This window comes from Tupaia chinensis, unplaced genomic scaffold (genome assembly GCF_000334495.1).
Source record: "Tupaia chinensis unplaced genomic scaffold, TupChi_1.0 Scaffold000683_1, whole genome shotgun sequence".
In the NCBI taxonomy this organism is placed as follows: domain Eukaryota; kingdom Metazoa; phylum Chordata; class Mammalia; order Scandentia; family Tupaiidae; genus Tupaia; species Tupaia belangeri.
Window position 1 is genome coordinate 529,413 of NW_006160206.1, and position 25,240 is coordinate 554,652.

Here is a 25,240-nt window from a genome sequence, read left to right on the forward strand (position 1 = left end):
TTTCTTTTTCTCTTGAGTTCATTCACACTTACTCGCCACAAAGAAACTGTGGGCAAGACAGACTGTTCTGGGATTGACTCCAGGGCAGGCAACAACCTGCACCTGACAGAGATCTTAATGGCGGGAGAAAGCTGAGACAGGAGGGCTGTGAAAGCCCCACTCCATTAGAGAAGGAGCCCCTTTCCTCCCAACCCAGGCACCACCCTGTGACAACTGAACTCCCATCACCCATCCCTGGGCTTTTCCCGAAGACCCTGGGCTGACGCCCAGCAGGGAAGTTCAGCTGAAGGCCCTGCAAACGTGTCAAGCACAAGGTTCCTGGGTATACCTCGGAATCCCCTGGGCTGGAACCTGAGAATGTGAATGCTCCTTTAGGGCAGTGCCTCTCCAGGCTCTGGGAAAATGCAGATTCCAATTCAGTAGGTCTGGGCGGGCCTGTGGTTCTGCCTTCTGACAGCCCTGGGGTGAGGCTGTGGTGTGTAGACCACGCCTGGAGCAGAGAGGGGTCTAGGTGGGTCTGATGCTCAGGAGAAAACAAGAACCCAGGTCTGGCCCACCAGTCCACTTACAAGCACTTACAGAAGGAATGGAATATTCCTCGTGCTGTAAGACCCAGAGAGCTGAAGGTGCCAGTGTGACTCAATGGCTGCTCTCCCAGTTGAGGCAAGGAAGCTGGCACCTACCGTAGAAAGAGCAGGGACCTCGGAGCCAACTCTGAATCCCGATTCTGTCTCTTATTTGCTGAGTGAACTTGGACGAGACACTGAGCCCCTTTGCTTCTCGATTCATGGAGGGATGTTTGTGACAATAACGAGACCTGGGTAGATGGTGCATGTCCGTAAACGCTACCTCATTTGCTATTTGCAAAACAGAACTCCTCCAGCCCACATCCAGCCCGGCGCCCTGGCTCTGCCTTTGGAAGTTCTTGCCGAGTTACGGGAGCCATGAATCAGGCGGAGAGCAAAGGAGCGCAGAGCAGCCAGCAGGCCGTGGCCGCTGCCGGACTTGCCAGGAAGAATGGACGTCTAGGTGGGCAGGCAGTTTCCCAACTGCCGGGCCACAGGTGGACCCATCCCAGCAGCAAACAGCTCATGCCTCTTAATGAGAGCATACCTCTGCCTGCCAGGGAGGCTGCGCCAGAGGCCTGGCCAGGCAACAGTGAGGACACCTGCGCTGTTCCTAACCCCAGCCGATCACCTCCAGCAGTGCTGATTTTGATAACTCAGAAAGGAAAAAAAAATTTTTTAAAGAAGTATTATTATTATTTTAAAATTTGCTATAGAGCACACGTGTTCACCAGAGAGACGGGGTGGGGGGGTGGGGTGGGGGCAAAGTGAGAAAGCAAGTCGTCAGGTCCAGGACTCAAACCACAGTCAGCCATGTGGGAGTCCAGTGCCTTAATCGTCTTGCCCCCTGCTGGCCCCATGGAAAGGATTTTTAAGAAGTTGTTAACGCACAGACCTTGCATGACTCCCGGTAGAGGACACATTAGGCTCCCCTTACCAACAGCAGCAAACACACTGAGCGAGTCCCCTGAGACCTGGCAGGACCTCATAGAGCCTTGCAGGAGGACCTCGCGGGAAGGAGGTTTGCTCGGCAGGAAAGTGCATGCTGCTGAAGTGAGCTGGAGGAAGTCTGGGGATGCCCAGGCCACGACTCACTTAACATTTTCTCCTTTACCAAAGGTATTATCACTCAGGGGCTGGTTCCTGCCTGACCCCCAGGAGATGGGCAGAAGCCAGCAGCTCGCTGGGAGCAGAGAGGAGCCCACAGATGAAGCAGGAGCAGCAGGAGCAGCACGGGGGAGTAGATCACGGGGTGGCCAGCTGGAGCCTTCTCCCAACCCCTGCTCGCTCCTTTGAGCCACACGTTGACTGCATGCAGGTTTGCAGGTTAGTCTCCATCCATGAACTAAGGACCAAGCTCCTTCGTTTTCTGCACAGGACTGGGGACAGTCTTTCTCTCCTGGGTTCTCTGGCCTCAAGAGGGCTTTTAGGTTTCATTCTAGAGCTCCTACCTTACTCTCTGATTCACTGTAATTATCCAGGAGGATTAGCGGAGCCCAATTGGGTCCTGAATGTCCTTCCTGGATCCTTGAGGGCAGAAATAGAGTTGCCACAGTGCCCAGGGTGACTCAGCCCCGCTATGGCTCAGAACGTCCCCTCTGTTCTCACATATTGCATCAGACACTGTCACACAGAAATGCTAGGAGGTGGGGGCCGCCTGCTGGCTAAACCCCCCATACCTGATTCTGCCAGGCCAAGAGCCACCTGTCTACACCAGGATACTTGGCAAAGGTCTAGACACTCTGGGAAGGCCTGGTCTGCCTGAGCACTCCCAGTTAGTGGCATATGCCCTCTGGATCTGCGAGCGCGTCTTGTTCATGGGCCTGTGGCTGCCCATTCTTCTACCATCCGTCCCCTACCCACCCTCCATCCCTCCTTCCACCTCCCACTCACCCTCCATCCCTCCACCCACCTCCCTGCCCACCCTCCATCCCTCCACCCACCTCCCTACCCATCCACCATCCCTCCACCTCTCACCCACCCTTCCCTCCTTCCTTCCTTCCATTCCCCTCTAACCTTCCATGCACCCTCCCTTTATCCACCCTAGACATCTGGATTTCACAAATCCAGGGAGTACACAGACTACAATGTAAATAATACTGCTGGGATTTTATATTTTTATTTGTATGTTTATTTTAGCTCGTCTTTGTTTTTCTTTCTTCCAGCCACATTCCCAAATCTCATGAAGTCTAGCTTCAGTGACTCTTATACTCAGTGATTAAAAGATTTCAGTAAAGAGAATGTATCAGAGCAGGATTCTTTAGGTTGCAAATGACAGCAAATAAATTCAGACTACTTAAAAAATAGCAAGAGGAATTGTTGATTCCCGAGCCTAGAAAAGACCCTGTGAAATTAAAGAAATGCTTCAGGGACCTGAACCTTTGGGACAGAAGCCTGGGGCTCAAACCTGCCAGGGTTCAAACCTGCCAGGGCTCACTCCCTCTGTGCATGGACTATGGCCCTCTGGCTGCAGGGAGCCTGTTCCACGTGACAGGAGGCTTGGACAGCAGCGGCAGCTCAGCCTAGGCAGCAGGCGGCCGAAGGATTTCTTTCTGTGTGTCCCTGTATCAACTCCAGGGAAGACGTGGGACTGATCAGCCCAGGTGGGTTAATATGCTTGATGCGGGGTGCTGCCAGACAAAAGGTACTTCAGTTAGCGAGGCCTGGTCCCGTGTCTGCCCTTACAGCCAGAAGGAGAGGGTCCGTGATCAGAAAAAAGGGGTGGAGGGCGGACAGTGGCAGTGGTAAAATGCTATGCTCTGTGAGGCTGACCCACATGAGAAGGTTCCAGGTTCACATCTGGAGACCCCTGAGTGTCCAAGCCTGATCTGGGGCTTGTTGAAGCTGGGAGTGGCTCACACAAAACCCCACTAGCGGTGTGTTCTCTCTCTCTCTGATCAGTAGAACAAACGGAAACTTAAAAAAGAAGAAGAAAGGGTGGGGAAGTTCGTTAAATAGATAAAGCACTGGTTCCCACAGTCCGCGACAGGGAGACCAGTCCCACTCGAGTTTCCGGAAGAACCTCAATACATGTGTTCTCGCTTCCTACTCTGCTACACGTGCTCCTGCTTCTCGTCCCCTCCTCCTTATCTTGTCCTGGAGGGTAGGGACAGAGCTTGCTCCCGACTACCTTTAATGTCTGGGATCACAGAGTTCAGAGTGGTGCCCATGCCAGCAGTTGGCGTAATGGCTATGTCACTGAACTCCCATGTAGTTGACCGCAGTTCGAGTCCCGGACCCAGTGGCATAAACTCACGCCGGGCGCGTGTGCGTGCGTGCCCAAGATCTCGAGAGGAGAATGGAGGAGAAGGGATTGTGGTGTGGCCATTCCCCCTGGGGGGGTGATTTCTCGCTTTCTGTCTCTCTGTCTCTCTGTCTCTCTCTGTCTTTCTGGCGAGTGCATGCACCCTATAGCAAAAACCTCTCAAAAACAAAAAACAAAAAAAAAAACCCCAAACAAACAAAAACAGAGTGGTGAGTACTTAGTGAGGCTGAGTGCTCAGTGAGTGTATGAAGTTGGTACTTTTGCTGCACCGCGTGTGGGGAATGCAAGCAGACCTGGGTGGGCTGCGGATCATTCTAAGAGTCTTAGATGTGAATTGCTTTACAAGGCAGCTGGGCCTACTCACTGCCATTTCCTGAGCCTATTATGTAATCCTCAAACCACTGCTTGGGAACAATGAAAATTAAGGAAAAAAAAGGTATGTTTCTCTATTTAGTCACCTTTTTAAATTTTTCTTTTAAGTTTGCTATAGGGTATATGTGTTTGCTGGAGACAAAGAGTGAGAGAAAGAGAGAGAAAGTGAGAAATCATCCCCCAGAGAGGATAGCCAGCCCACAATCCCTTCTCCTCCAGTCTCCTCTTGAGATTTTGGGCACATACGCACATGCACCGCAGGCACACAGTGTGATTTTTGAGCCGCTGAGTCTGGGACTCGAACCATGAAGTTAGTCATGTGGGGTCCAGCCTCCTTAACCCTGCACCACCTGCTAGCCCACAACAATTTAAAAAAAGAATACTTACTTAATTATAATAATAATTATTATTATTTAATTGGCTACAGGACATGTGTGCTCACCAGAGAGAGAAAGAAAGTGAGAAAGCAAACCTCCAGGCTAGAACTCGAACTGTGGTTGGCCATGTGGGAGTCCACCCACCATGACACTTGCTGGCCCCAACCACAATTTTTTTTTTTGGGAGAGTTTTTTTTTAAACTATAGGGCGCGTGCGCTCGCCAGACAGACAGAGAGAGACATAGAGACAGAAAGCGAGAAATCACCCCCTCAGGGGGGATGGTCACACCGCAACCCCTTCTCCTCCATTCTCTTGGGATCTTGGGCACGCACGCACACGCGCCTGGCGTGAGTTTTAAGCCATTACGCTAACTGCTGGTTCCCCCCAACCACAATTTTTTAAAAGACATCATTTTACTGTGCAGTACTCCTCTTGCCAGGACTACAGGTACGTGCCACAATGCCCGGCTTTAGGGTGGGCCAGGAATCGACCCCCCAGCCTCCCGTGGGGCCTCAGACTGCGAAGCAGCAGCCTCTTACCAGTGTGCACATCCACGACTGGGCCAATAAGCATTAATTAAGCCCTCCCTGTGCCGAGCTCTAGGCTCTATATCGAGGCCACGAACAAGTGAGTCCTGACTCCGTGCTGCTGTAGTTCATGGGGGAGGAAAACCAGAAACCGTGCTAAGGTTCCGTTTGGAAAGCGCGTGCTCTCTGCTGTCATTTTCCTCTGCTCTCCCATTGCCAAAACATAATTGCCAAAAAGTTAAATGAATCACCCACACAAAAATACAGTAAACGTGTGTCATGCATTTACACATTCCTTGTTGTGGGAACTAGAAAGAAGGCAAACTGGTTCAAAAAGCAAAACTGGGCATTAGTAGTCGTTTAGAAGGGTTATCACAAGAGGTGGGGAGAGGGGATGAGGGGCGAAGAGGTGGGACACGGAGGATCTGGAGTATCATGTCCTGCGTGACCCTGCAGTGGTGGCCACGTGCCCCGCATTTGTCAAAACCATGGACATGCTGCACAAAGGACAGACTTCAGTTAATAGACCAGCATCAGTTATTAACTGTGACACAGCACCACGCTAATACAAGGTGTTGATGAGAGGGAGACTTGGTGTTGGGGGCAGAAGAGGAGGGAAATATTTGCTCTTTCTGCCCAGTTTTTTTGAAAATTTAAATTGCTCCTTTTTTAAAAAATATTTTTCATTTTATTTATTCATTTACTTATTTTATTTTGACCAGAGAGACATGCAGAGAGAGAAAGTGAGAAAACAAGCCACCAGGTCCAGGACTTGAACCATGGCTGGCCATGTGGGAATGTTCAGCGCCTTAACCACCACACCACCTGCATCCCCAAAACTTAAAACTGCTCTTAAAAATAAAGTCTACTAGGGACCAGCGGATGGCGTGGTGGTTAAGGTGTTGGACACTCCTGCATGGCCAACCATGGTTCGAGTCCCGGACATGGTGGTTTGCTTTCTTACCCCCCCTTCTCTCTCTCTGTCTCTCTCTGGTCAAATTAAAATAAATGAATGAATAAATAAAATAAAATACTCCTTTAAAAAAATTAAGTCTATTAATGAAACAAAAATAGGGACTATCAGAATGAAAGTGTGACATTAAATAAAAACTAGTTAATGATCTATGGGGCCATGAAAACCCATCTTTTTTTCTTTTTTCCGAGAGGTTTTCACTACAGGGCACATACGCTCACCAGAAAGAGCAAGACAGAGAGACCAAAGGTGAGAAATCACCCCCCAGGGGGGATGGCCACGCCACAGTCCTTTCTCCTCCATTCTTCTCACACATACATGCGCCTGGTGTGAGTTTAAGTCACTGGGTCCGGGACTCGAACTACAATCAACTATGTGGGAGTCCAGCGACACAGCCATTACGCCAAGTGCTGGTTCTGAAAATGCATAATATTTAGGGTTCTTTATTCTACTGAGTAGAATTATTTTCATCTCTGGCACATGAGATCTATAAGTCATTGTATAACTCCATAGAGTGCGAGGTTCTATTTTGTTTTAGTTTTTGCTATAGGATGTGTATACTTGCCGGAGAGAGACAGAGAGAGATAGGAGGAAAGTGAGAAATCGCCCCACAGGGAGGATGGCCGTGCCACAATCCCTTCTCCTCTTGAGATTTTGGGCACTCACGCACATGTGCCTGGGGTGATTTTCAAGCCACCAGGTCCGGGACAGGAACCACAGTCGGTCATGTGGGATATAGCGCCTTAACCTCATTGCCACCTGTTGGCCTGAGTGTGAGTTTTTTGTTGTTTCTTTGAGAGATTTTTGCTCTAGGGCATGTGTGCTTGTCAAAGAGACAGAAAGCAAGAAATCATCCCCTGGGGAGTGGGGGAGGATGGTCATGCCACAATCCATTCTCCTCCATTTTCCTCTCAGGAGTTTGGGCATGCATGCACACGTGCCAGGCAGGATTTTAAGCATCCAAGTCTGGGACTTGAACTACAGTTGACTATTTGAAAGTCCCGCGATGTAGCCGTTACGCCATCTGCTGGTCCCAAGATTATTTTAAAATTAATTATTTATTTTCAATTTGACGAGAGAGAGACAGAGAGAAAGGTTGTATGTGTGTGTGTGTGTGTGGGGGGGAGCGAGACAGCAAGCTGCCATGTCGGGGACTCAGATCACATGTGGGAGTCCAGCCCCTCAACCACTATGCCATCTGCTGTCTCCCGAGTGCAAGATTTTTTTTTTTTTTGAGAGGTTTTTGCTACAGGGCGCATGTGCTCGCCAGAGAGAGACAGAGAGACAGAAAGTGAGAAATCACCCCCCCAGGGGGGATGGCCACGCCACAATCCCTTCTCCTCCATTCTCCTCTGAGGATCTTGGGCACGCATACACATGCGCCCGGGGTGAGTTTTAAGCCATCAGGTCCGGGATGCGAACCGCGGTCGACTACGAGGGAGTCCAGCAACATAGCCATTGCACTAACTGCTGGTCCCCCAAATGCAAGATTTTAATGAGCAGTAACAGCAAAGTCAAACACAGCTACCTCCCTTAGATGAGACTCACTCGCTCCCCTCCTGACGGGGCGGCTGAGGCGTTGGGGTATACTCGGCATTGCTGGTACGCAGCACGGCACAGCCACTTGGAAGGGAGTTAGCGGTTTTTGGTGGAGCAGAACCCACACTTACCACGTCACCCTGTGTTCTACTTCCAGAGAGCAATGAAAACTCACATCTAGACAGACAACACAAACACTCATGACCACTTCATTCATCGTGGGGGCAAGTTGGTACCTGCGCAAGAACCACTGGCAGGTGAGCTGATCAGCTAAGTGCGGTGCTTCCATACAGTGGAATATCCCTCAGAAAGAAGCAGGATGTGCCGCTGATATGCTGGGTGAACCCCAAAACATTACTGAAGAGAAGAAGCCAGACAGAGAAGGTCGAATAGCATTCAATTCCAAATACATAAAAATTCTAGAAAAGGTAAAAACTGTGGCAGAAATCAGATCGGTGGTTCTTAGGGGGTGGTGGAGGAGTCGGGGCTGGGAGAGGGCTGTTCACTGCAAAGGGACACAGGGGAGCTCTTCAGGGCAATGACGCGTCCTTGGTCTTGCCTGTGGTAGATACACTACTCCACGTCGGTCAAAGCCAATCGAGCTAATGTGTAACATTGCTGGGTTTGCTGCACGTAATTACACGATCATAAAGCCAACAAATGCAATCCGGGGGTGGGGCTCGGTAACCAGTGTATCTGGGAAGGACACGCTGTGCGTTCTTGGCCTCGTGTCCTCATGTCCGTGTTGGGAACATGTCTATGAGCACCACAGGCATAGCCAGTCAGCTCTGGAGTCTGTCTCCGCCTTTCCTCCCCACACTGCATGAAGGGCTTCTGGGGCTCTGGGCCCGGATCCTTACACATTTCGAAAAAAGGGACTGGTCTTGGCTGGCTCTGTGGCATGGGGTAATATATGGCTAGATCCCATATGGCTAACTCTGTGGTTCCAGTCCCAGAGCTGGCGACTTAAGGAACACAATGGGCACATGTGCAGGGTGCCCCAAATCCCCAAAGGAGGGGGAGAGGGAGGAGAAGACATTGTGGCGTGACCATGCCCCACGGCAGGTGCTTTTCCCTCTCCATCACTCTCTCTGTCTCTGTTTCTCTCTGACAAGTGAATGTGCCTTGTAGCACAAAGAAAGTAAGAAAGAAAGAAGGAGGGAAGGAAAGAAAGAAAGGAAAAGAAAAAAATGAAGAAGAAAAAGGAACTCGTCCAATGTTAGCCCAAGACACCAGAGGCGCCTCTGGTCCCCATTCCATAATGATGCGAACACTGCTGTTAAGTGCTCCTTTGACTAGAGTCTGATGGACTTTCAGGTCATGGCTGAGGCTAGGAGACCGAGCACAGGGGCCCTGATGGACCCAAGGAGCCACCTTGGTCAGGCACCCCAGGATGGCCCCGGATGCAGATGTGGCAGTGACGTTGGCTAGGTGGCTGGTCAGGGAGTCTGGGGCTGGGGTGCCCCTGCCAGCAGGAGTCTGACCTCACCTATAGACTGACACCATGGACCTCTCCTGGTCACTTGTCCTTGTCTCGAGCTCCAGTCCTACCGCCACTGGCTTTTGCCTGGTCTCTAGAACCACCTGAATGCTGTCACTTCCACCAGATGACCTCAGCAGCAGGGGCTCCAGAGGAAGGCCCTGAGACCCTTGCTCTCCCATCCGCCCCTAGCCTGGAGCCAGCTCTGCATCTGTAACAGACATTCATGAAGGTGAGGACATGGAGGGATTGTGTGTCCCAGAGTAACCGCACCTCAAACACATTCCCATAACCCAAAGATCCAAGAGAGGCAGCCCCTCCCAGGGGGCTCCCCAAGGACGTATCCCAGGCCAGGCCATGTTTCCTTGTCTCAAAGGCTACCCTTTTCTGGGGACTGGTCCCAGAGCCTATCGACCTCCTTCCCACCCACCTTTCAAACACGTGGCCACAATAGCAGCTGGTCTCGTTTTCCGACCCAGCCACCTGTACCCATGAGGGCAATCCAGGATCCCAGCTTCTGTAGAAGGGTCTGAGCTGCTTAGACCGTCTGCCCCCGAGGGATTCAGTGTGACCACCCGGTGGCTTTTCACGTTCCATGGGTGGTCCCTACTGTGTTCCCCCAACTCGAGTCCTTGCAGTGCACATACGGGTTCTCCCTCCTGTCTCCAGGTGAGCAGCTGCTAATCAGCTGCAGCCTCCCTCATGTCTCCCAGAGGGCACACGTCTGAGTTGGGCAGCCTCCGAACTGGGCAATCTTCTTCATTCTCTGGAAGGAGTTCAGAAATAGATCCACACGTATACAATTCATCTCCACAAAAGTGTCAAAGCAATTCAACGGGGTCAGGGGGCCGGGTGGGGGGGAGGAACCAGCAGGTGGCATGATGGTCATGTTGCTGGACTCCCACATAGTTGACCATGGTTCCAGTCCTGGTCCCACTCAGAGACTTAAAACTCATGCTGGGCATCTGCGCGTGCATGCCTAAAATCTCAAGAGGAGAATGGAGGGGAAGGGATTGTGGTGTGGCCACCCCCCGCGTGGGGGGAGAGATGATTTCTTGCTTTCTGTCTCTCTCTCTCTCCTGCTAGTGCTTGTATCCTATAGCAAAACATCTCTCTAAAGAAACAGACTAACAAACAAAACCCAAATCAGTGGGGAAGGGCCAGCAGGTGGCGTAATGACTGCGTTGCTGGACTCCCACACGGTGGACTGCAGTTTGCCTCCCAGAGCCAGAGGCTTGAATCTCATGCCAGGCACATGTGCATGCATGTCCAAGATCCTGAGAAGACAATGGAGAAGGGATTGTGGCATGTCCATCCCCCCTGGGGGGGGGGTGTGGTTTCTTGCTTTCTGTCTCTCTGTCTCTCTTTGTCTCTTCGGCAAGTACATATGCCACATAGCAAAAATCTCTCTTAAAAAAAAAAAAAAAAAGAAGAAGAAGAAAGAAAAAGACCCTTCTCTCTCTTCCCAGCCCTGAAGCAAGAATCAGGGCACCTCTCTACCTTGCTCTGGTGCACCCAGCTTTGTGGGCTTCCACCTGGCCAGGTGCTTTTTCCTGAGGGAGACCCTCTCCCCGATTATAAAGCCCATCAATGTGGGCTTTGGAGCCCCTCCTTGCCCCAAGCATCTTCTGCCACCTGGAGGCACTGCAGACCTGCAGATCTCTATTCCAGCTTCCCTCTCCATCCTGGACTTCTAGTCTCCAGAACGGTGAGGCAATACACCCCCGTTGTCTAAGTCTATGGTGCTTTGCTCAGGCTGCCTAGCAGGCTAGTACGCTCCCTCGGATGCCAGCTGCTGCCCAGCTGTTGCAAATATCTTGTCATCCAGACTCCACATGCTGATGCCATGGAGTGGGGGTCAGGAACATGACTTTGGGGGCTGGCAGATGGTATGATGGTTGAGGTGCTGAAATCCCACATGGCCAACCACAGTTCAAGTCTCAGACCTGGCAGCTTGCTTTCTCACTTTCCCTCTCTCTGTCTCTCTGGTCAAGTTGAAAAATAATAATACTAAATAAAAATAAAATAAGTAATTCTTTTAAAAAAAAAAAACACAGGCAAAGAAACAAACAAAAAGAGTTTTGCTGTATCAGAGACCAGCATTTTATCCAGGCTCTGCTCCTTGCTTTATCTGTAAAATGGGAACGGTAATAGTACTGCCTGGGGCTAGCAGGGGGCGTGGTGGTTCGGAGCACTGGACTCTCACATGGCTGACCACAGTTTGAGTCTCAGACCTAGAGCCTTGCTTTCTCACTTTCCCTCTCTCCCTCCTCTCTGGTCAAATTAAAATAAATTAATAAATACATACATCAATATGTAAAATTAAATACTTAAAAAATAGCACTGAGTCTGGTGCTAGATACACCAATACATAGTAGCTGTTCATATTTTATTATTATTCTCCACCCACATTACTTTCTTCTAGATGTTTCTAAAGTGCAGACAAAGGTAGAGGTGGGGAAAGAACCGGGGTTTAGAGGTCACTATGGAGCAGTTGGTGCCCACATGCTGGGTCCCCTTTTTTTGGACCCCTGGAATCTGTGTCTGCCACTGGGCCCACAGCAGCTGTAGAGGGTGGAGGACAGCATGGAAGAATGTGGCAGGAGGGCCTGGGCAGGCAGGCACCCCTCACCCTGCAACCCATCGGCGCCAGGGCACTCAGCCCTCCGGGAACCATCCTCGCTGATAGTTGTTTGTTCCTGTAGGATTTCTGCTGAAGCCAAGGACAAATGCTCTTTCAAGTTAGGAGGGTCTGGGACAGCAATGCCGGAAACAACTCTACTCCAACACTCAGTGCTGGGGCCAGCCCCAAAATCAGACCTAGAGTTTAGCCTTATGCACTTGATGGTTTCTAGGAGTAGGGGAGCAGGGGCTCAGGCTGGGGTGTGTAGGAGGCAGGTCACATTGTTTTTCTTGAGAGAGAGATTTTTGCTAAATGGCACATACACTCGTCAGAGAGACAGAGAGACAGAAAGTGAGAAATTACCCATGGGAGGTGATGGCCGTGCTGCAATCCTCTTCTATTCTCTTCTTGGGATTTTGGGCACATCTGCACAAGCGCCTGATGTGAGTTTTAAGCGGCTGGGTCCAGAACTCAAACTGTGGTTGACTACGTGGGAGTCCAGTGACTTAACCACTATACCATCTGCTGGTCCTGCAGATGGTTATTATTTTTTTAAAGAAGATTTTTGCTATAGGGCACACGTGCTCACTGAAGAGACAGAGAAGAAGAACAGAAACTGAGAAATCACTCCCTGGGGGGATGGCCACACCACAGTTCCTTCTCCTCCGGTCTCCTCTTGGGATTTTGGGCACACACATACGCGCCTGACAGGAGTTTCACGCCACTGGGTTCGGGACTTGAACTGTGGTCGACTATGTAGGAGTCCAGCGATGTAACCATTACACCATCTGCTGGTCCCAACAGATTACATTACTTTGCATGTTTTTTTTTTTTTTTTTTTTTTTTTTTTTTTTTTTTTTTGCCTTAGGGTGCATGTACTTGTGCATGAGAGAGAGAGAGACAGTGAGAGGGAAAATGAAAAATCACCCACAAAAACAGTGAAAGAAAAAGTGAGAAATGCCTCTCCTCAAGAAGGGATAGCTACACTACAATCCCTGCTCCTCCATTCTCCTCCCAGGAGGTTCAGTTTTTAAATACAGGTGTGTAGCTGATCCACCAGCAACTGTTAAAAATTTTTTTCTTGGGAACCAGCAGTTAGCGTAATGGCTATGTCGCTGGACTCCCACGTAGTCGACCGCGGTTCACGTCCTGGACCCGGTGGCTTAGAACTCAGGCTGGGCGCGTGTGCGTGCGTGCCCAAGATCCCGAGAGGAGAATGGAGGAGAAGGGATTGCGGTGTGACCATCCCCCCTGGGGGTGATTTCTCACTTTCTGTCTCTATGTCTCTCTCTGTTTTTCTGGCGAGCGCACGCGCCCTATAGCAAAAACCTCTCCAAAAAAAAAGAAAAGAAAAAAAAATTTTTTTCTTTGCCCATTGAATTGTTTCAACACATTTGTGAAGATCAATTGATTGTGTATGTGTAGGTCTATTTCTGGACTCTGTTCTGTTTCATGACTTTTTTTTTTACATTTATTTAAATATGTATTGTGAGTTTTCCCACTTTATTCTTTATCAAAGTTGTTTGGACTATTTTAGATATGTTACGTTTCAATATACATTTTAGTATCAGATTACTTTTTCTTTTTATTTTTTAGGTTTTTGTCATAAGGCACACGAGACAGAAGGAAAGTGAGAAATCATCTCCCCTCCCTCGAGCGGATGGCCATCCTACAATCTTTTTCCCTCCATGCTCTTCCTGAGATTTTGGGCGTGTACTTGCAGGGCATGATTTTTAAACCGCTGGGTCTGGGACTGGAACCAGCAGTCAGCCATGTGGGATTCAGCTGCCTTAACCTCCCACCTTCCGCTGGCCCTATTTCTGCCCTTTAAAGCCACTTGGAAATGATCTTTGTGATTATGCAATCAATTATACATGTAGATTTACTCATTCCATTTATCTTCACTTTTTAGCAATTGCTTTTAAATTTTTAGTTGTGTTTTATAATTCGCTAAAACATTTACATGTGACAGTGCTGAAATTTATCTGGGCCCTGTATTCCTGGAAAACTGTGACATTAAAGAATTCTACTCACCTCCTCGCATTCTGAAAAAACAGCATACGGCCAAAACCCACCTTTCCCCATGACTTATAGCCCCCGGGTGCTCCCTCATTTATCAGTAACAAGGCCAGACCCTCCAGACTCCCGTTCTCTGCCCCATCAGCAATCAGTTGGATGGTCAGCCCACGGATCTTTGGAGCAAAATCATCAGCCAAACTCTGGTCAAGCTTCTTTCTCCTGGACCCTGGACTTGGCTCTCAGCCTGAATCAGCAGGCAGCCCACCTGAGCATAGCTGACCTCAGGGGACACATGCTCGGGTCAACTTAGTCACACCACTTGACTTTCGAGCGCCACTGAGTTCTGTGGAAAAGAAAACCCTTGAGGTGATTGCAGACTGACTATACGGCAACACTTCTCCGTTTTGCAGTGGTCGCATCCCTTCTTGCTGTGACAGTAGCCCTTTTCCTGCCTGCGTAATCCTTTCCAGTAAGTCTCTCCCTACTAAACCCAGATTTGCTTTTGATTTCGTCATGCTTCCAAAGTCAAATCTACAAAACAAGGCTCTTTCCGAGAAGTCTGACTCCTGTATCGGTTCCATACCTGTTCCCCTCTCCTTGTAGGTAACTTTCTCCACCTTACCCCCCACTTTTGGTTTATCCTTTCATTTAAAATACATAGTGGGGCTAGCATGTGGCATAGTGGTAAAAGTGTTGGACTTTCACATGGTCAACCATGGTTCGAGTAACGGACCTGGCAGCTTGAAAATCATGCCAGGTGCATGTGCGCGCATGCCCAAAATCCCAGGAGGAGAATGGAGGAGAAAGGACTGCATCCTGGCTATCTGCCCCAGGCATGATTTCTCACTTTCCCTCTCACTGTCTCTCTCCAGTGAACTCATGCGCCATATGGAAAAAACCTTAACAAATGGCAGTATGGGGACCAGCGGTTAGCGTAATGGCTATGTCACTGGACTCCCATGTAGTCGACCGCAGTTCGAGTCTCGGACCCGGTGGCTTAAACTCACGCGGGTGCGTGTGCGGGCGTGCCCAAGATCCCGAGAGGAGAATGGAGGAGAAGGGACTGCAGTGTGGCCATCCCCCTGGGGGGTGATTTCTCGCTTTCTGTCTCTCTGTCTCTGTCTGTCTTTCGGGCAAGCGCATGCGCCCTATAGCAAAAACCTCTCTAAAAAAAAGAAAAAAAAATGGCAGTATGATCGTGGATTGTATCTGTCCACTGTTTAAGACCAGTGGTAGCCAACATCTGGCAGCTTGTTGGAAATGCAGACCCCTGCCCCTTCCCCCCAGGCCAGTTTATCAAGGGACCCAGGTTAGTCAGCGCTCCCTAGAGTGTAAGGGGGTGTCTCTGGTGCCTCCTGGTCTATCTACCAGTGGTGGCCAATGCCCTCCCTCCCCCTCAAACCCAAGTGTAGACTCTGAGAGGGCAGCGGCTTTACTGATCACCCTGAGGACAACACCCTTGCCCTCTCTTAACTGCGGTTTCGGTTTCAGTTTCCATGGTTTCAGTTCCCTGTGGCCAACCGTGGTCTGGAAACGGGTGTAGAGAACGAGAAGGTAGTTTGAAAGAGAGCACATTCACAAAACTTTTATCACAGAACCTTGTTATAGTTGTTCTATTTGTGGTTATTGCCATTAACCTCTCACTGCGCCATAGGCATGCGTGTATAGGGATAAACTCAAGTCTCTAGAGAACTCCACACTGTGGTTTCGAGCACCCACTGGGGCTCGAACTTGTCCCCTGCAGGTAAGGAAGGACAGCTGTGGCGGGTGCACAGTAACACTGGGCTCTGAGCCGCGGGCCGTGGTGAAACGTGAGCTGTCCCACATGGGACGGTGCCGGTTCACAGCCTCCCTGAGCACAACCGGCATGTGCTGCCCACAGTCCGGGCTGGTTGAGGCTGGGCAGGTCACAACATCGAGACCCGTGGGGGCTGCTGTCTCTCTCGCGTGTGCTCATGGAAGAAATAAAAGCGAGATTGTAAAACTTGTCCCGTGACTGAATAGGGAGCAAGGTAAACGGGCCGCTTTCCCGCTGTCCCTCCCAAGGCAGCCAGGCCAGGTCGGGGCTCCATCACCACTGACCCCAGGCTGGGCATGCTCGGTTTGAGGGACCAGCTGGTACCCAGAGCCCTGACCAGCTAGTTTCAGTGTCCAACTTTCCTCTTGCTCGTGGTCCCCAGAGGTGGCAGGTAGACTCCAAGACTCGTAATAAACCCCTCCCAGAGAGACAGCCGGTGCCCTCGAGTGGCCTGGAAATGTACAAGTGACAGGCAATGACTTCTCAGTGCGTTCACCCACCACAGCTGCCTGGGGTAAGGAGGGAAAGGAGCCTGGAAAGGCGGAGGAGGTGAGGGGTGGGCATCCCTCCTATCCAGCAGCCCCGTCTGTCTGGGAAGGGGCTGAAGTTGCAGGCAGAGTGGTGTAAAAGGCGAGGTGGCTGAGGGGAGCCGTGGTGGGCCCCTCCCTGTGGGGCCTGGACTTTCTCCCTCAGACTCCATGTCTCAGAAGGGAGGCTGGCTTGGGCAGCCCGGTTTCCGGAGTGGTAGGAGAAAGTCCCAGAGACAGCATAAGGCCCTGCAGGCAGGCGCCCCCCAGCCTTGATGGCTCCCTCTATTCTGAGGCCCAGAGCATTTCTTCTCCACCCCTCCATGTTCCCTGGTGAAGTCTCCCCACAGCTCAGTAAACACCCCCGCCCCCGGCTGTGGAAGTGCCCCAGGTCCTCAGTTGACCCCATCCCAAGACAGCCCGTTTCCAAACAGGTACAGTGTTCTTCCCACGCCAGCCCCTTTCTCAGTTCCAAAGCGAGTCTCCCAGTAAGCAGATTCTTCCCAGCCTTTCCTCTGAGGAGAGACACCTGCTGTGGGAGCCAAGGGGGCACGTCACTGCAGTTCCCGACTTCTCTATGACACATGGTATGGGCCCCAGGCCCCGCGCTGGGAGTGGGGCAGAAACAAGCCTCAAACCTGACTCCCAACTCGGCTGCTCCTGCCTCAGCCAAGTGCTGCCGGGAGAGCAGCTACTAGCTCAGGCTGGGCTGGGCTGCGCCGGGCTGGGGTGTGGTTAGTGCCAGGTCAAGACCACAGGCCGGCTCGAGGCTCGGATGGGATTCAGAACCAGCCAGGGCGACTGTTCTCCACGTGTCCTCGCCAAGTCCTCCAGGACCCCTGCTGTGGAGTATCACCCCATTCCGCAGAGACACTGAGGCTGTTTTGCTCAAGGTCATATAGTCGACAGAGTTCATTTGAGTCCAAAGTCCCACTCCTAAATTACGAGGTCTGAAGTCCTAAATTAGGACTCTCCTTTCCCTTGCCGGGCACCCCAGTTTCCAGAACGTGACCGGCCCAGAGAAGGCCGAAGAGCCAGAAAAGCCCTCCTCTGCAGACCCTACCTCCTTTACATAAGACGTGCCTGGGAGAGGCACGAATGTCCCCCCCCATCCAGCTTTGGGGTGACCTGGGCCCTTGTTACCCTGCCCCTGCCTGGTGCCAAGTGACTGAACCACTTCCGCAGCCATCTGCTGGGTCTGAGATGAGAAGCTGGTCAGCCTGGGGAGGGCTGGGACGGCAGCCCGAGGCCCTGGCTAAGGAGATGAGCCGGGCCACCTGTGGGGTCCAGAGTGAGGGGTGCTGAACTATCTCTCTGAAGGAAGGTAGACTTTGGGGCAAGCCTTGCCTCCAGGTGACAGCAGCAGGTACGGGCATCTTGGGAGGTGACTGCTATAGACAGAAGAAACAGAAGAACTCAGCAGAGGGGAAGGAAGGCGATGCAATTTTCATTAAGGAATTTATTTCTCTTAAAAAAAAAACAACAGTGGTTCGATCTAGGTACAGCAGCACTGTGACATAGTAGACGGAACATACACAGACTCAGAGCAGCAGAGGAACAAAAGCCATAGTTATCGTTAGGAATGACCTCCCACATGAAACTATTTTCATTGAGCAATGTTAAAATCTCCCTGAAAAAAAAAAAAAAAAAGAAAGAAACCTTTGGATACTAGAAGGATTATTATTATTTGAACAACACAAACAGCCACTAAGCTCTTCTAACTGAGAACACTTACTTTTTATCCATGACAAACTTGATTTCTCCAGCTGGGAAAAGAGATCGAGATTCGTCTTTTCAGGGGGAAGTGTTCTTTCCTCCTAGGGGAGACTAGCTTTTCAAATGTTTTAAACCACTGTCCCTGTCACACCCTTTTATTAAATCGTTTAGGCCAGATGGGACACCTCGTGCCTGTGTGGGGCCTGGACTCATCTGCACTTTAGCAGCCGAGTGGTTGGCTGAGCAGGTACAGAAGGTCCTCAGGGGCGAGGCTTCCCAGGGGTGGTCTGTTGTGATCATGAAGAAGCGCAATCTCTGCTGTTCCTAACTTAAACAGCTACGTCGCTTCCAGATGCACGAAGATTTCAGACTCACTATCTTTCCACAGCAAAGGCTAAAAAGTTAGGTCCTATCTCAGAGTGTTGGGTTACGAGGGCAGAAGACAACCCGAAGAGGTTGCCCTTGGAAAGGTCCAGGTACTCAGCCAGATATTCAACTACGCAGCAGCCCCAGAAAAGAGCCGACCGCCACCCTCTTCCTCTCAGAGACGTCCGGTTGTCCAGGAAGCCACCATTTTCTTTTGGCAAGGCCTTGGGATACTCAAGGAGGCCATGGTGCCCCCACTGTACTGAGATCAGCAGCTCAGTGAGAAAGTTGGTGGGAGACAGGAACTGATGACCTGAGCCTTCCAGGACAAGAGAGGGTGTGGAAGAAGAGGAGGAATTTCAACAGCGAGCTGGGCTTCTTGGAGAGGCATAAACACTTCCTAGCTTCCTGGAAAGCAGCCCTCAGCATCCTCAGGGGCTCACCTGGACTTCCAGGCAGGTGCAAAGGCAGTGTCCATGTGCGTGTCCGCAGAACTCAACACCAACATGTGTCCCCACGAGTGTACATATAACCAAGCCCACACTGCCTGTGTCCCAGCACAGACCTCCCCACCACCCACCCTTCCAAGATGAGCAAAGCATTTCGGGAACAAGCAAACCCTCCCATGGCTGCCCAAGACATACAACACTTAGCTACTGTGCAAGTCAGCAGCCCTCGAGCCTCATGGTTTAGAAAGTGATGTCCCAGGCCAAGAGAGATTGGAGACCAAGTTGATGTGGATGCCATCTTCCACAAAGATGGGGATGGGGTTTTCTAGATATTCTGGATGATATCCTGGGAGCTTCGAGGGCCTGGATAAACATTTGTAAGTCATGGAGATCATGGCAGAGGCTGCTCCATCCACTGGGGCAGCAGCTTGTCTCCTGAAAAGTGGAAACAGATGCTTCCGCGAGACCCTGCGTCTCACCTCAAAGGCACTAAGTCAGCAAACATCAAGTGAGAAAAATGTCACACTTGGAGCAAGAAAGGCTCTTCTGTGAAGAGCTCAAATGCATTAGAGAGTTAGATCCACTCATTGTCCAAATATGCCTTATCCTGGACAGGTGGATGCGGGAAAGGAGGTGTTCATTTTTCATTTAAAAATATCTTTAAAAAAATGCAGCTATAGAAATCAATAGGAGTGAGTGGGGAAGGACAGGGATGTGGGGACTGAGTGGAGAAGAGCTCGTTTTCAGGCACTATTCTAGACTTCTCTTGCTACAACGCAATGGATGGGCCAAAAGGAATGCTGGGCCAAGTGACTCTGTCCCCACCCGCCATGGGCACTCAAGGAGGACAGATGGCCAACATAAAGGAAGACTTAAATTATCCTCCGAGTCAATGCAAAGGCCTGTGCTTGAGACCACTGGGGCTCTTGCGGCCTAGAGACACAGTAGCCAGATTTGTGTTTTCTTTCTTGCTCCTTGGGGAATCTCTACTGCAAATGGATGGTGCATTGGTTTTGATACATACAAAGAGATATTTCTCAACACCGATCTATTTGGTAAGGGTTGAGTTACTATGAATTGAGCAAAAGGAAAGAACCTTCTGGAAGGCAGGGTAGGGTGGTGGCTGGGTTGGTGACCATCCTAAGAGAATGACAGTCCTTCTTTTCATTAAGAAAGGAGTGTCAGCAAGAGCTTGGGGGTCTAAGAGATGATCAGAGAGCTTTTCCTCGGCATCGCCTGGGTATGGCTGGTTGTATTTTGTCTGTACTCAGCCCAGGAAGGCAATGGAAGCCGCCCATGAGAAGGGCTGGTCTTGAAGAAAATAACATTGTGTATTTAAGGAATCTCAGGGAAGTCCAACTATTGCTTCTTTTCCATTTGTTTGTAAAGTGACCTCAAAATCATTAGTCCTAAAGGTTAGGTCCCTTCCTACCAGCATGCCCCAGGACCCATAGGCCTAGTCTGAAGGGAGAACATGGAAACTGAGGCGTGAGGCTGATGTGCTGAGGGTTCTCTCCTCCCTCAAAGCTCACGTTCCAGAGCTGCCAGTCGCCCTGGCAGAGATGTTGGGGGTGACCATACCCCAAGCCCTGCTGATGGCTTACAGCAGTGGTTCTCACACTCCAGGGTCATCAGAATGACCTGGTGAGCTTTATAAGGATGCAGATTCCTGGGCCCCACTCCTAGTGATTCCCATTCTGTAGGTCTGGAGCTCTGGAATCTGCATTTCAGCAGGTGGTGCCAGGGCAGGTAGTGCAGAGCCCACGCTGTGAGAGACCCTGGCTCTGCCGGGCACTGAGACCAGTTCTGAAGCCAAATCAGATGCCTTGGACTCAGCCAGGCAAGGGAGCAGTGAAGTCAACAGCTCACCCTGTCCCGGAGGGAGGAGAGGGCAGATTTGCTCGTCTCCTCATCACCTCGTCACTTCTAGAGGCAGCCAGGGGGTGGCCAGCAGCTCCTGAGGCTGGGTAGCCATGTGGCGAGGGTCCAGGCACTGTTGTTAGAGGACTTCGGTCTAATGAAGCTACCAAGTCCCCTCGGGGCTACTTGGGGCTGAAGCTTTGAGATACCCAATTAGATCCTGCCTCTGCCCCAGTTCTCCTGGGGAGGTAACAGTGAGTTTGTCATGAGCATCTTTGGTGGCCTGGCCTCTCCTGAGGCATCCCATCTGCCTGGAGAGACAAACTCATCCGTGCCAGATGGGCCAGCAAAATTGTGAGGCTCCATTAAAGTCTTGAGACCCTGAGAACACGCTCAATGCCCAAGAACCTGGATAAGCCATCCTCCCCCTCCATAGACATGAAGATGGTCACTCAGGGTGACTGGACTGACTCTCTTCCCAATGCTTTCTAGACCCGGAGGGTTTGGGACACTTGGGGTCCTGTGACTACTCCTTGTCATCATTATGCTTTCCTTAAAAATGAAATAAAACAAACATCTCCAAGCGTAAGCTCTGGAAAACTGCCGGCATTAGTAGTCAGGACCTGCTTAGAAAGAAAAAGGCCCAGAGCCCCCTGGGCTGAAGGCATCCAGCTTGTGCACTGGCCACCTTCCAGAGGAAAACGGAGGCAGAGGCTGAAGAGCAATGGCGCGGGGCACCCCAGGTGACTCCGTGGGCACCCACTGAGGATGTTCTAGCTGGGGCAAAAGGCAGACCCAAGTGTGTCTTGAACATTTAATTCTGACTGTTGTAAGCCAACAGAAGTGTGAGAGCGATGGGAGGGAAAGGTAATAGAGGGGTGTGGGGAAATACAACCAATCCTTTAAAGGTGAAATGTGAATCATTCTACATTTAATAAAAACATTTTCTCATTTGAGGCTCTGGAAGTTTTGAGTCACATTTTTTTTTTCTTTTTTTGTAAATCCCCTCCCTCCCTCTAAAATGTCTCAAAACACATGGCTTATCAGTGGCTGCACAGAAAATATACACCCTCAAAGTCTGACTTTCATTTAAATACAAATATACAAAATGTAAACTGAGACAATAGAGAAATTTACAAAACTTTTCTTTAAAAATAATAAAGACAAAATTCAGTTCTAGGTATGACGCTATTAAAATGCGTGCAAGGTGTCGTATCCCATTGGGTTTCTATTGCAATGTTCGACAAAGATCCGATCCACCCCGGCTTGGGGGCCGCCTCAGAAAACAGACCTGAGTGGGGATTTCTTTGAGAAACCTCGAGGCTGTACGTCAAGGATGTGGACGGTTTCCGTCCCTGGCTCGGAGGCTCCCCAGTCACCCAGCCAGAGCAAAGCTCCGCTGGTGCCGTGTCTAAGTAGGAGGGTCTGGGTGGTCCACCATGGACGTCAGGGCCAGAACCGGAACTAGCTGCTTCCCGTGGAGTTTGAACTGACATGGTTTGAATTTATGTGGTGATTAAAATTGGTCTTGGAATTGGGAGAACTCTTGGAATTGTTCTGATGCTGCAGTGCGGGGAGAGAGAGAGAATACAAAAGTCAGTCCTCATAGTCAAGCCCTAGGGCCAGCGTATCCCAGGGGGCCCTACAGAGGGGACCAGCGACCCCTGTTGCTTTCGGTATTCTCCCCTGCAGACCCAGGTCCAGAAAATAACACTGTGCATTTAAGGAATCTCAGGGAAGAACTATTGCTTCTTTTCCATTTGTTTGTAAATGACAGAGCATTACTGGTGCCTGGGAAGAGCCATGGGGTTAAGAGAACCCTGAATCAGGGGGGAAGGAAGGAGGTGGCCCTTCCCGTAGTAGCACGTTGGTTTAGCCTGCATGGCTGGAGTTAGACTGCCTGGGCTAGAATCCTCAATCTGCCACCGCCATGCTGAGTGACCTGGACGCTGGTTTCCTTGCCTGTAATGTGGGGTAAAAGAGCTTCTTCACAGGGTGGCTGGCAGAGTGAAATGAGCGCGTGTGTGCAAAGGCCCTCAGAATGACTAGCTGCTGCTTTACTGCCCTGGCGCTCCCTCGATACCCCCACGGCCACTGGGCCCTTCGAGTTGCAGAGGAGGAGGAAAGAGACAAAGCATTTGTCTCATGGGTGCTGGAGCCAGCAGCATGCTAAGGACATCTCCACCTCACTGGGTGCTCTCCACGACTCTGGGCAGCAGCTATTCATTATTTTTTAATTAATTAATTATTATTTGAGAAAATTTTGCTATAGGATACATGCACTCGCCAGAGAGACAGAGAGAGGGAGAGAGAGAAAGTGAGAAATCACCCTCACAGGGGGAACGGCCATGCTGCCATCCCTTCTCCTCCATTCTTTTTGTATTTTAGGCACGCATGAACACGCACCTTGCATGAGTTTCAAGCTACCAGATCCAGGACTCAAACTGTGGTCAGCCATGTGGGAGTCCAGCACCTTAACCACCATGCCACCTGCTGGTCCCAATTAATGTTTTTTGTTGTTGTTTTGGTTTTTTTTTTAGTTTTTTGCTATAAGGCGTGCACACTTGTCAGAGACGGAGAGAGGGAAAGTGAGCAATCACCCCCTGGGGGGATGGTCATGGCACAATCCCTTCTTCCCCATTTTTTCTTACCCCAAGATACAAAGTCTCCTCTGACTGCCAACTGGTCTTGGAATTGGGAGGGATTTGGGGCATGCACACATACATGCCTGGCTTGAGTTTCAAGCCACCAGGTCTGGGACTCAAATCAGAGTCAGCCATGTGGGAATCCAGCACCTTGACCACCACACCGCCTGCTCGCCCCAGGCGGCAGGTATTTCTCCCCTGAATTTTCAGGTAGACAAGCAGTGGCTGGGAGCTGTTCAATACACTGCTACCCAACCAAGGCACGCCGAGTCTGGATCTGAACTTGGGGAGGGGAGAAGTCATTTCTTTCTTGAGCTTCAGTCATACTTGATGAAAAAATTTAAATACTGTATTTTATTAATGAATAGTATGAGCATAAGGACAGTATGAAACGTTCATGGGATTTGAAAATAAAGCCATACTCTCAGAAGCACCAGCCTACACGCCCCCTCGGTAAGCCTGATGCCTGCTCCCCAGCCGCTACTCCAGATGTGTGACCTGGGCACATTCCGTAGTCTCCCTCAGCCTCGGTTTCCCTACCTATGAAACAGGAAATGACAGCACACCCCGGGGCTCACACTTCCACAGGGTGCCCAGGGCAGGGGTGCCAAGTCCTCAGATTGACGGGAGACACTCGCTACACGTTGGTGGGATGAAGGGATTGCTAAAGACCCAGGGTTTTACGGGGATTGAACAGGAAAAACCTGCTCCACAGTGAGCCCCCATGAACAGTTGTCTTCATCCCTGCTACTGAAGAGGGCAGGAGCTGGGTCCAGGGGCCTGGGGACCAGGCTCACCTGCCTCTCCTTCATCCTCCTGGGGAGAGGGGCTGGGCAGGGGCACCCCAAACTCTAGCATGAGAATGGAATACTGGGGCCATGGCCTTTCCAAGGGACCAAAGGAGGGTACTGTTGTAGCCACCGCTGTGGGTGCAAGGCGGGTGAGGCCACAGCCTTTCACTCTCATGGGTCTGCAGTCCTTCCCAGAGTACTTCTTCCATGTGCTCCAAGCCAACCCTTACTCCAGGATGGACTCTGAGGGGACAAGCCTTTTCCCGAGGGGCGAAGTCTCCTCTGGCTGCCGACAGGAGGCCACAGCATCCAGTGAGGTCCCCCCCAAGCAACTATATGGTTCTATGGGAACCACCCTCCCACATCAGCTCTCCCTGCTCTTTACTACATTAGATCTTCATCTACGTAACTCGAGTCCTCAAAGGGCTATACAGGCAGGGGACCTGTGTAACAGATGGCATAATGGTTACGTTGCTGGACTCCAGCATGGCTGGCTGCGGTTTGAGTCCTGGACTCAGAGGCTTGAAACTCAGGTGTATGTGTGTGTGCACTCAAAATCCCGAGAGGAAAAAGAAGGAGAAGGGATTGCAACATGGTCATCTCCCCTGGGGGAATGATTTCTCGCTTCCTGTCTCTCTGTCTCTCTCTGTTTCTCCAATGAGTGCATGTGTCCTACAGCAAAAATCTCTCTTTAGAAAAAAAAAAAATTAAAAAGGCTATACAGAGCGGTAGCTCTCAACTAGGGGTGATTTTGTCCCCCAAGAGACATTTAGCCAAGACTGGAGACATCTCTAGCTGTCGTGGCTGGGGGAAACAGGTGCTACTGCCTCTCACGCATGGAGGCAGGGTGCGCCTCAGCACCTGTGATGCACAGGAAGCCCCACAACAAAGATGAACTGGCCCCAAATGCCGGCAGCATGGAGGGAAAGAAACCCCGATGCAGGGGAAACTTTGGGCTGGCCCTGCCCCTTCTGCCCCGGAAATCCTGTCAGGCACAGAGGCATGGGGGCTTTGGACAGGCTGGGAGTCCCCCTTCTAGGCAGCTACTGCCCTAGGCCCTGAGCCCCTCGGTAGGCAGACTGCAGCTCTGGCCTCCACCACAGGCCTTTCCTGCTTCGCCTGGAAGTGGGCCGGCCCGGGGCTGAGGCCAGGAAGGACGGGTGCCGGTCTCTCACCTGACGCTTGAAGATTCTCTGGAGCAGCCCCTTCTTTGGCGGTTCCGGAGGGTGGCTCCTGTTCAGGTCTGGCGAGAGGGTACCGTTAGGTCCAAACACGTTCAGCTCCTTAAAGCATTCTGTTTCTATCATCTGGAGAGGCCGTGCAAAAACACGGGGCCGTCATCTGGG

General features: G+C 50.9%; 1 protein-coding gene and 1 long non-coding RNA gene across 8 annotated transcripts in view; one reads left to right on the forward strand and one right to left on the reverse strand.

Moving 5' to 3' along the window:
- The first annotated feature begins 2,984 nt into the window (after window positions 1-2,984).
- LOC102484968 (uncharacterized) lies at window positions 2,985-13,756 on the forward strand. Of its 6 annotated transcripts, none has more exons than XR_001371279.2 (4): window positions 2,985-3,169; window positions 7,778-8,048; window positions 9,166-9,332; window positions 13,320-13,756. It is a non-coding gene; the product is annotated as an uncharacterized LOC102484968 (long non-coding RNA). The 6 variants fall into 6 exon arrangements; XR_001371280.2 differs by having other exon boundaries at window positions 9,199-9,332; XR_336272.3 differs by having other exon boundaries at window positions 9,228-9,332.
- A 4,024-nt stretch (window positions 13,757-17,780) lies between these two features.
- GRK5 (G protein-coupled receptor kinase 5) overlaps window positions 17,781-25,240 on the reverse strand; it is a gene marked incomplete at its 5' end in the record, with an annotated part of 275,319 nt that continues 267,859 nt past the window's right edge. Inside the window, 2 exon segments of one of the 2 annotated variants that reach the window (XM_006160398.3) lie at window positions 17,781-22,021; window positions 25,070-25,201. In XM_006160398.3, the coding sequence (XP_006160460.1) occupies window positions 21,923-22,021; window positions 25,070-25,201 (231 nt within the window). In that variant the 3' untranslated portion in view covers window positions 17,781-21,922. 2 annotated transcript variants of the gene reach the window in all.